The 11,887-nt window shown below is 38.9% G+C and overlaps 1 protein-coding gene across 5 annotated transcripts in view; it reads right to left on the bottom strand.

The window, feature by feature from the left end:
• Positions 1 to 11,677, bottom strand: part of LOC18437599 (Zinc finger, C3HC4 type (RING finger) family protein) — a 26,856-nt gene extending 15,179 nt beyond the window's left edge. For 3 of the 5 annotated variants that reach the window (XR_016040950.1, XR_016040951.1, XM_020669624.2), the window contains exons 1-3: positions 10,144 to 11,677; positions 8,154 to 8,880; positions 1,427 to 7,410 (exon numbers count right to left, since the gene is read on the bottom strand). Coding sequence is in view for 3 of the 5 variants with exons in the window: in XM_020669624.2 (XP_020525283.2) it covers positions 1,427 to 7,410; positions 8,154 to 8,880; positions 10,144 to 10,487 (7,055 nt within the window). In the remaining 2 variants the exon portion in view is untranslated. The remainder of the gene's footprint in view (positions 1 to 1,426; positions 7,411 to 8,153; positions 8,881 to 10,143) is intronic. The other 2 variants (XM_020669623.2, XM_020669625.2) reach the window with 2 other exon arrangements.
• Between the last annotated feature and the right edge of the window lie 210 nt (positions 11,678 to 11,887).

An 11,887-nucleotide genomic window follows, 5' to 3' on the forward strand; every position in this document is an offset into this window, starting at 1 on the left:
AAATTTCAAGGTCATATATAGCATCCCCCTTAAGGATCCATTTAGTCCTTAATCTACATGGAACTGACAAGTCAACTGATATTACACCATGCTATTATGGGTGGTGTTTTATGGGAGGCTCAAGTATGGAAAGAAATGATCAATGACAGGAATGACTCACAGGTTTCATCTAAATCACAATGGCATTGAACAAGTTCGTAAATGGGTACTTAACAAAAAATCCAGAAAGAACATCCAGCATCCATTCCAAATGACAGGCGGTGGAAATTCACCATACCCAAGTGAATATTTGTTATTGGGGACTACGCGTAATTTCAACATCTTTATCAGGAACAGACAGTGGATGCCATCATATGTGCTATACATCATACATGTGCAATGTATGGAATATTTCCGCAATTCAAAGACACTCATTTTATGTTGCCAAACGTGAAGATTGTAATAAATTACACAACAGACATGCATCTAGATGTTTGCATTTTCAGTAGACAAAACAAAAAGCTTAGTTATACTGTTCTTATGCTAAAATTCAGTTCTGATAAGCATGTACAACACCCAAGGTCAGAGCCACAGGTTTAGTTATGGCCCTAGATGGCTAGATCATACTATGACCTAAAAGAACCAAGTGCTTCACAGGCCATCAACATATCCTGCCAAAATACAGAAAAGAAATTTTGTTTGAAAAGGCCTGATAACATCTCTCAAGGTACACATGCAACGAAGAAAAATAAAATCAAGTTCCACGTAAGTAAAACCCAAAGAGAGGTGCTCATGTTAGAAGAGTCCAGTCCATTTCTATTTGAACTCAAAATCAATACAACAGTCCAGTCCTTTTTTATTTGAACTCAAAATTGATACAACATAAAACAACAGTCCAGCCCCTTTTTTATTTGAACTCAATAGTCAAAATCAGTACAACAGTAGCTTCTTAGAAAATAAAATCTGTATCTATGGAATATGAGGAAACGCATTTACTAGCCCTGAAATTGCTTCAAAATTTCTATGATTCTTCCACAGACCAATGGAATTCAGAATACCAATCCTACACCCGCAATAATCAGTTGAATAACTAACTATAGTTGGTCTTAATTTCGGTTACCAGAGAAATTTAACTATCCAGAAATTTTCCAAATAAGAATTTATTTCTTTTCTTTGCATAACTGGTTCCATTAAATTGAAGTTCATGAAGTTCATATGAACAGAAGAATAAAAGGCATCCTTCTACTTCTAGAAATAAAATTTTCAGGATATAACTTCCAAATCAAACTACTGTACATGAATAGAATCACTTGTTCCAATTTCCAACCTCAGCACAAATAAAAATCAATTCAAGCCCTGCAAAACTCTCAAATCTAAGAAAATTCCTTCCTTTGGCATAATACAAATCAATGAAAGAAAAGCATGACAAAAAGTGCAAAGGGCTTACCGACAAGGACACTGTCTAGACCCATTCGCAGTTAAAACAAATGGTGTCTGAGAAACATCTGACTTGAAGGAAGAATCCTCTTCAATCAAAAGTTTCAAGTCTTCTAACATACTCGAAAGAACAGATGGTAGTGATGAAAATTCTGAGATACGATTCAGTACATGCTCCCTGTAGAATTGAATCCTTGATGGCTCACCAACCCCTAGATAGTGTCTTAAAATATCTTTTTCCTTCTGTGACTTTGTATGAATGAAGCTATCATCCATAAGTTCCTCTCGAACACCTTCAGGTTTAATCCATTTCGTAGCCTTGATCAAACAAGTTAATTTCCTGCTTTTGTAAGACTCAAAAATGGGAAGACGCTTGATTGCATCAATTTGCATAGAATCCATCTGATCTTTATTAAACCATTTGGACTGGCATATAAAACTACGGAGTTCATGTAATTCTCCTTCTAATGCATTGCCAAAGAGGTCTTCCAATGAGTCCAGCCCACCAGATACTGCTAATAAAGCATTTAAAATGCCTGATGCTGAACCATTTTGCACATAATCTCCTATGTGTGAATGATTTATTGGCAGGTCAGACCTCAAGAAATAACAACCTAACCTCTGCAATAATGAAGACATGTTTTCACTCCACCCATCATCTTTGATCACGTTTGAGTTTTTGACAAGCTTTAAAAGGAAGCCATTCTTGATGGGTAAAATTGGCCACTTGGAAAATATAGATAGATCATCACACGATAAGCCCAAATAACCCCAAAATAGTTCCATCCATTCGAAACTTGGTTGGCCCTGCAGGCCTGGAGTCCAAACCACTTGTTCAGCATGTAGCCATTCAGCTGGAAGAACACGAGGCAGTAGTTCCACAAATGAATGGCATGACAACAATGATATATTCATCTTACCAGTCTGAGCTATTCCCTGTAACTTTATGAGTACTTCTTCTCCAATTGTGCAATCCACAAGAGCGTATGGAACACTATCCCTGAGCAAATTATATTCATTTTGGCCTGTAATAAATATTCTTTCACCCAGTCCATTCTCAGCAAATGCTGCAAATTCACCTGTGGCAAGTGGGACCAAGGGTAATCCATTTAACTTTTCCAATTGAACAGGTTCAAGTATGTCACTCAAGCAATACTTCAAAGCGAAGATCATTGCATCTCTGTTCTTAAGGCCACGTTTTCGCCGGATCAGTAAGGTTCGAAGTAAATGAGGGGTCAAAAAGTGCAGTGATGGGCAAAATTCCTTGAATCTAGCAACTAAAGGCTCAGAAGAAACCACTAAAGGCAAGCCTGCATCTGATAGGGCTTCTGCAAGCTCAGTTGATTCTGGAAATGAGTAATCAGGAAAGAGAGCTTGTTTAGTTGATATCCATTGACCCCCTCTAGCTTTGGTATACAGCACTCGTAGTTCTAGATCAGCAACATTCATGTACAGCTTTCGTACCATAGAAGCCCATGGCTCAGGTCCAGTTGTTGTGGGCCAGAGAGAGAAATACAGATCACAAGGGCCAATCTCTTCAGCAACTCCAGCAAGCAATTGGCCATAAGCAGGAGCAACCACATCTTCAAGAAGAAAAACATTCCAGTCAGATCGCACTTTTCCTCCTCCAGCCATGTCATTGCCAAACCAAATGTCCCTTCGATTTGATGACAACTCAAAATATGCATTGATATGTGTTGAAAGGCCAGTGATAATAGGCAAAGGGAGAAAGCAAAAAGCGCGACCCTCAAATGCTCTAGGATCTTGGGTGGAAAAAGGCATTTGAATTTGCTCAAGAATGTGACGATAGAGTTCTTCAAGAGTCTCACTGGCATTTGGTTCCACGTCTCTAGCTGAGTGCAAATGAGTAGCAACACATGCCCAAGGAATAAAGTTACGAGACCGGTTGCCTGGAGCTAATGAGTGGACTCGGGCACGCCCTCCTCCTATGCATTCATTAACCACCCAAAAATGCACCACTTTGCCAAGAGAGTTCCTTTCAGACACAACAAATTTTCGGCATCTCGATGGCAAGTTCCTATCAACGGTCCCACTCAACTGTTTATAAAACTGTTCTCTATCCATCATCTGCTGTTTTCCAAGGATATATTCAAGCATCCCATTCAAAGGATGAGGTTCTTTTCCCAGATCACTGATGTCATTCCTGGAAACACGGTGAAACAGTTGCATCTCATGACCAGGTCCATCCTTTACATACAGAGATACAATGTTGACATGACGAAGAAAAAGCAGTACCTCAGCAACAGTTGCAGAGAAGTTTGAGAAAAGAGACAGGACATCTTCAGATGTGTATTTCTCTCTCTTTATTTGACTACGCAGAGCAGAATCTTCACCCCTCAATGGAAAACGAAAAATAGTACCAGGAAATGGATCCTTCAAGTCACAACCAAAATGCAAGAAAGGAGAGAATTGATCAGGGAATTGCTCCAAGATTCCCCTTCCAACAAACTTTATCCGAAGCCCGGGATGAGATGGAGAAATACCCGGCAGATAAGAGGCATGAGGATCAAACATCACAATATTTTCCCCAGAAACAAAGCAAGGAATATCTGTAAAATGATACACACAGTTGAAGCCAAGCCCAAACCTTCCAATTGCGAAAGGCTTTTCAAGCTTACTATCTTGACCAATACGTGAGATGGCATAAAGATCATGCTGACTGAAGACTGAATTATTATAACAATATAAAGCACAGCCCTGCCAGTCTGCCATTTCAGGAGACAAAATTGAAGAAGTCCCATACTGAGTTTTGTCCAAAAGAAAGCTAACCTCAGTGGCCCTAGCATCATCTGCATTTTGGACAAGTTCATACAAAATCCCTGGTCCATCAGCATACATTTCTACTATATGTCTAAGCCTGGTTGTCAGAGCTTCATGCTGCCCAAAAGCTTCAGCTGCCTCAGATAAACCCAAATTCATGGAGTCGGCACTCTCAGCAAGCAATAATCCTCGAAGAGAGCGAACCCCAAGTCTCTCAACAACATCATTTGATATGTTTCCATGCACAAATTTCTGAACTTTTCTTCTTGGAGCTAAATAGACTTTAGATATGTTCTGAGCTCCTCCATTTTCAGAATCAAGCAACCAGGGGGCATCATTGTAAACAAGATCTTTAGCGGGAAAGAGTCTAGACGACACATCTGGCAAAAAGATTAACATCTCCTGGTCAGGAAACTGAAGTTCAGCCATGTGTTGCACTATTAGAAACACTGCTCTGAGTTCTTCACTATCAAGGGGACTATCTGCCTTTTTCTTAGCCATCTTACTAAGAATTGCAGCGTAATCCATAGGCTTCAAGGCTTCACGTATGCCTAAAACCAAAAATAACTCCTTAAAAACTGCTAAATCAACAGGAATTACACGTATATAAGGAGCAAGATGGAGGGGGCCATTTAGAACCACTTCATCTGCAGTTGCAAACCCATCTCCCACCCATATCCATCGACAGCCTTCTAAAACAGCTTTGACAATGTCCATCTGATCCAAACCTATCATAGAGCTCAGTATCGAGTATATCCTTGGCATTGCTACTGCTAGTTCTTGTCGAAGAACCCGATCAATCACAAGCTCATTGTTTTTTCCGAGCTCGAGTAGTTGGGCAGCAATTACACTACCTCCAGGTGGAAGAGACCAACCCAAACTGAGGGATAAGGCAGTTGAAGAGCATTCACCATCCAGAATCCGCATGCTCGCTGAAACGAGCCATAAATCAGATTGCAGCCTTACAAGCTTAGGAGGAGCCACCATAGATGAAACTGATGGCCATGGAAGAGCATGGTAAGGAGGTTTAACCAGGACAGGGCACCAGCATATCATTCTCATGACATTCCAAAACTTCACAAGATCAGCTTCTTGAAGTGTTTCACGAGATTTAAATGCCATGGCCACTTTTGAAAACATTTGATTGATTATTTTGTGGCTATCACTGATTGAATCAGTATACCATTTTGTTGCATTCACCTCTAAAAACAATAGGAGGACCCTACTCCGTGAATATGCCTTCTGAGGATCAGTGTACATAATTTGTTCAATCTGCCGAGCACTGTGTATCACAGTATCAGGAGACACCAAAGTCCTAAGCCCCAAACCCTGCAGCATATCCAAAACTTCTGGTTCTCTGAATCGGCCACATGGAAAGTCATCCGAGTCTTCTAAAAGAGCATATAATTCCTCATTTCGAGGATCATATAACATCTGAGGACTCTTCAAACATCCACCAAGAGTTGGAACAAAATCCAATTTTTTCAAGGTGTCCTTAAAAGATGCTTCCTCAGCACAAAGTTGAGGCAGACCCTGTACAATTGCAAGCAGGACAGTGTCACGAACTTCAGGTTGCAATTCACCAATTCTATTTAATACTCTGTCCTTGTAGAAAACTGCCTTTCCCATGCGTTGGACTCCATAGTACCGCAATAAGATCTCTTCTTCATTTCTAGATGAAGTGTAAACAAACTCTTCTCCAAGAAAACAGCTAGGAACGTCAAGAGGTGGCAAGTACTTTCTAGGCCTTACAAGATCAGAAAAAATGCAGGATGGAGTAGATTCTCCACCATAAACCTGATAAATGGCTAGTTTTCTGCATTTCTTGATGTGAATCTCTGTTAAATGACCACCAATATACCATTTTGGATCGAGAAGAAATTGCCGAAGTGTATTTTTCTCTTCATCTTCAAGACACTGGAAGCATGGCAGCATTTGGACCAGGTTATGAGAAAAAGCATCGAATATCGCATCGATAACACCAGCACCATTTGCATGGTGAACATAGAGGGCAAGCTGTGAGTGCTCAACTCCATACCTAGGATCTAATATTTTGCAGCCAATATTTGAAAGAATATGCTTCATTGTGTCAGATAAAGACTGTGTGTTAATCAACTTTGATGTTTTAGAAGCTCTGTACAGGTGCCCAGAAATGGATGGTAGAATTGGCCAGTCAGAGAACCGTGATAGGTCATCGCAATAACCTCGAAGATACTGCCAGAAAAGAACAAACCAGGAAGCAGTTGGATGGCCAAAATTGGAATCTGGATCCCAGGCAACTATATCCTTATATCTCCAATCAGCGGGAACAAATTTAGGAAAGAATTGCAGGAAAACTTCAACATCAATGAATCTAACATTTGCCATTGAAGCCCTTGCGATATCTGATAGTCTGTTCAAAAGGTCGGAAGGAATATTCTTGTCAATTATTCTCTCAGGAACTTGACCCATTAGCTCATATTCTAACTCCTTGCACATAAAATATGATATGCCTTTTGAAGCTTCAGACAATAATCCAAAATCGCCACTAGCCAAAGGTATCAAATAAAGCCCACTACAGTGTTTGCCAACTTCCAAATCATTGACATTATGAAGACAATATTCTAATAGAACTAGTCTGTGATCTCTGCTAAGTGTAACCAAATCACCAATTTCCCTAAGAAAATTCCGTGCTGTATTTGTACTGACTACCCTCTGTTGGAACTTGGAGAAGTATTTGGAGAACATGCTAACAATGGGCGGATGTAAATTCACAACAGGCATTCCCAAGAGCATAAGGGCCTCACCGAGTTTATTGCTTTTTACAAATTTCGCATCATTAATGAAAGCTTCTGTGGGAGAAACCCACTTCCCACCTTCAATATCTGAGTGTAATACAGGAAGATCACTGATATTTTTATAAACTTGTTTGACTAATGTAGTCCAAGGTTCCTCAAAGGAACCAGAAGGCCATAAGGAATAGTATGCTTCAGTGGGTCCCAATATTTTACGTACACCAACAAGCAACTCACAAAAAGCTGGAGCAACAACATCTACTAAGAGAAGGATATTCCAGTCAGATCGAAATTTTCCACCCCGGTCCATGTCGTCTCCATACCATATACTTCGCCGATTTGATGAAAGTTCAAAGAATCCATTTACTTGCACGGTCAGACTGGTTCTCACTGGTAGAGGAAGAAAACAGAATGCAGAACCTTGCTTAAGCATATCATCCTGACAACAAGAAGAACATGATAAAATTCTTTGTTTCATTTGAAAGCAAGAAAGCTCAAATAGGCAATGTAATGTTTACTTGTGTGAGATATCTCTTCGTAGAGATTAGTAGATTATAAAACAAAGAGTGAACAACATTTTTTCAAGAAACTAATGAAATACATATGCCCATGCAGATTTTTAGGGACAGGAATTCGCATGGCAATTTAAAATCAAATGCGTAAAAGTGCTTATATTTACCACTGATAAACTTTAGGAAAAGGTTATGAAAGGATGATTTAATGAAACTTATGATATGCGCACAGTCATGGTCTAGCATAAATACTTCAAATGATAAGGCTACAATGAAGCATACAGAACTTTTAGAAAGCTTAATGAAGAGAAACTGAAATCATAGGAAAAACTGTCCAGAGAGAAACAAACAAAGAGCAGATAGTGGATTAAATCTATAGCTGATGACTGAAAAAGATGAGCGGACACGAACTTTGGCATCAGACTCCAGAATTCTAAACTACAGTTCAGTGAAATATTCCTTGAGAGTGCAGTTTATGACATTAGGAAGAAAATGGAACATTATATTTTAAACCAGTTCAATAAAGCTGCCAAAACCTGATTGTCATGTGAATGCATCATCGCTTGAATTTTAAAGTTTCTAGTTCTAACAACATCGATAACAATGACAACAACAATCGAATGATAACAATAAGATTTCCACCAAATGTGAGACGCTATATATAGCTTACCTCTTTCAAGCCATCAGAAAGGCACGCTGCAACTGATGCCCACGACAGCAGATGAAGATCATGTTCCTTTGCAGCAGCAGCAGCAAATATACCAATCCTAGAAGATGGCGATGCCAGAGTCTGTACAACAAAAAATGTATCAATCCTTTTACCCAACTCAGTTCCATGATGTACTTGGCTCAAAAAGTCCAAAGAGAAGGAATCAAAATGGCTTCCTTTAGACTCTGCTAAATTTGACAATCTTCGCAAAGCCTGGCGATGCCAAACTGTGTCCTCATTTGGTGAATCCAAAGAGCAAGAATAAAGCTTATAAGGTACTTGTTCACGAGCTTCCCAAACATAGAACTCAATTGACATAACATTCTTAAGAAAGAGCATTGTGAAAATGGATTCCTTGTAAAGTTGAGCAAACATGGAAGCAATGTCATTTTCTAGGTATGCCTGCCTTGAGAGCTGACTAATAGAAGCCTGATCTGCATTCCTCAAGGGGAAACGAAATAAAGTTCCATGGAAAGGAACTTTCATGTCACAGCCAAAGGCACAATATGGTGAAAACTGGTCCTTATGATGTACAATAGCTGCTGAGGTGACATAATTAAGACGTTTTCCAGGATTTGCTGCTGACACGTTTGGAAGATAATTGCCCTGTGGGTCAAACAACACCACATACTTCCCACTCACAAAAGACGGCAGATCAGTCAGATGATACACAGAGTTGAAGCCCACCCTAAACAAACAGATTACCAAGACATGATCAGAACATTCTTCATTTATTGATACAACATGCCTAATGCATTGGCATACACATGCTTTCCTAAATAAATTATGACCCCAGGAAGGATAGAAATCATGCAAACAGACCAGCAACTTAACAATGACACAGAATATATCAATCAAAGACCAAATTTTTCAAATAAATCATAAGTTAATTAATCTCAACTTGAAATCAAAAGAACAGCTGAAAAGAAGAATCAATATTAGACAGTAACCATTTTCTTGTAATTATCTATTGCATTAGCAGGAAAACACATCACCATTGAATAAATAACGGAACCAACAGAATGAAAGAGTGGAAATCTGCAATGCAATTAACACTTCACATTAATGAAAACGAAGTTGGAATGGAGATATCGGAATTCATAAAATTCTGGCTGCACGACCATCCTAAAATAATAGAATATACAGAAATACATAGGTATAAATGCAAGGAGCAAAGAAAATGATGCAACTAATTATTATAAACACTGAAAAATATTTGGATTTGATTAATATGAACAAAAAAAACATATAAAACATCCATAATAAGCCCAAAAAATAAAACAACAGAAACGTCAAACGAAGGGATTAGACAAATGTTGTAAACTATAGTGAAACGGAGGCTGCATAGAGGCTACACATTAACAACTTCCAATAGATAATTGCCCTGTAGTTGAACAAAGTAGTGAAAGTTTGAATCCCTCAACAAACAAATGAGGAGGTTTCATACTCCACACTGCAAGAGTAATAGGGAGAAATTCCTTAGAACATACAAGGTGATCTATAGTATTCAGTAACAATTGCTCATAACCTCAAGAGTGCTGATAGTTACATGCAGAACTAGCAAATTGATACTGCCGTTCCAGAAATGATAGTAGGCTAGTCTAAGAACAAAAAAATACTAGCTTATCAGAATGACAAGTATTAACTAAACATGAAAACTAGAAAAAGAAACATTAACAAGTGCATATTCTTCCAAGCAGTAGGGATGTAGTAGAGCTCAGCATCATCATTATTTTTCTATCCAACAATATGTAGATGTCGAGCACTTTCAAGTACCTGTGTACATCATTATATGCAAAAAGTGAACGAAGTTACTGTTTTATAATCAATTCTAACAAAACCAGATGACATAAAGCTTCAGAAAACACATAAAAGCAAGAAGTGTCTAAATGCTTACTATTGCTTTTGATAAAATATTGACAGCAAAGAGACTGAATAACAAGGAGATTACCCAAAACGACCTGTTTTCCATGCCTGCCCAAGCTTCTTACTGCCCCCTATTCGGGATATACTAACAAAATCATCTTCTGTGAACTCTGCGTCATTGTAGGCTAGCAGAGCAGGGCCCTGCCACTCTGCTAGCTTACTCGATAAAAGTGAATCCACACCATGAGACCTATGATCCAAGCACAGGCAAACTTTTTTAGCACCAGCATCATCAGCATTCTGAATCAGTTCCTTCAAAACTGTTGTTCCCTCTGGGTAATTAGCCAAAACTTCTCTGATTCTCCGTGTGAGATCAACTTTTTGGCCAAAATCCTCCAGCAACAAAGAGCCACCTTCAAGAGGCTCCATCCCCTGTAACCTTTGGGGAAGAAAATCTTAATGCCCGGAAAGTGTTTCTGTTGACAAGAGCGGTAAACCCATGGCTTGAGATTTCATGTAATTTGTATAAATTTCACAATGAAATTTCTATTCTTCAGTACAGTTTGACTAGGCCAAATTACGCAGGATAAAAATAAGAGGCAACAAATCCAAACACAGAACCAAAACCTCTATGCTCTAGGGAATACCTAAGATGAAATGGAATGCAAGAGAAAAACCCTAATGCCCACCATATTTTTGAGCTGACATTAGTAGCAACCGCATAGATTCGGAATTTGAGAAGTCTGGAAAAATGAACTTTAAATTGGTTTGGTAAACAGTTCCGTTGGGCCAAATGTGCAAGAAAAAAAAGATAACACATCAAAACCAAAAGCCAAAACCTCTACGTTTCAAGCAGTACCTGGAAGGAATCGGAATGCAAAAGAAAACAACCTAATTATTCAGGACAATACACCAATGACACAAAATGACGATGGTTAAATCCTAGTTATTAAGTTAAGAGTACAAATACGATGAACCGAGCGATAAAACTGAACAAACTTGAAAACCATAGCTCATCAAGACAACCATGTAGGCTGAATTAGAAATGAAGACCCCTGATTCGATAACTTCACTGTTCATTCCATTTACGTTGGAAAAATAACACACACACACAAGAAAAAACAAAAAGAAAAAAGAAAAGACTGAATTCTTCAATGTGCAACTGAGTTGGACCAAAATACAGCAGAAAGCCCCTGATTCTTTAAAATTTTGAAAAACTATAAGCCTAACAGCAAAAGAAACCCTCAATCCTTCAAAAACTAGCTACCTCGATATAAATCACAAAATAAAACCCTGATTTCGTCATGAATTACCAATGGTGATCCAATTCAAAGAAATGACCCCATGATTCTTCCAGAGAAGCAACTCTGCAACTAACCATTAAGCAAACAAATACAAAACACGAAATGAGATACAGAAAAGCTTGTAAACGCAAGTGTTAAAGTCATCGATCGAGCAAAGTTGCAGAGAAAACGTGGTTTCTCTCTTTTTTCTTTTGTTCTTTTCTTTTTAAACAGGTTGCAGCCCTTTTTCTTTCGTTCTGTTCTTTTTAAACAGGTTGCAGAAGTAAGGTCAATGCAGACCGGAGAGTGGCCAAGAAAACATGGAACTCGAAAAACGAAACGGAAGGCGCTTCTCAACCGAGTATTTATAAGTGCGAGTTCCCGCGTCAAGTCAAGAAAAACGCATTAGACTTTCGGGGAAAACGAAAAAACGGATCGGGAATAAATCGACTCGGGGATCGCCATGGAGGGGATTGAATCGGCGAAAAACGGGAATCGTCCGGTTTTACAGAGAACCCGGACGGTTCTGTACAGTGACTCACTGAG

This window comes from Amborella trichopoda, chromosome 9 (assembly GCF_054954075.1).
Source record: "Amborella trichopoda isolate Santa Cruz 75 chromosome 9, AtrichopodaSantaCruz75HAP2 v2.0, whole genome shotgun sequence".
In the NCBI taxonomy this organism is placed as follows: Eukaryota; Viridiplantae; Streptophyta; class Magnoliopsida; order Amborellales; family Amborellaceae; genus Amborella; species Amborella trichopoda.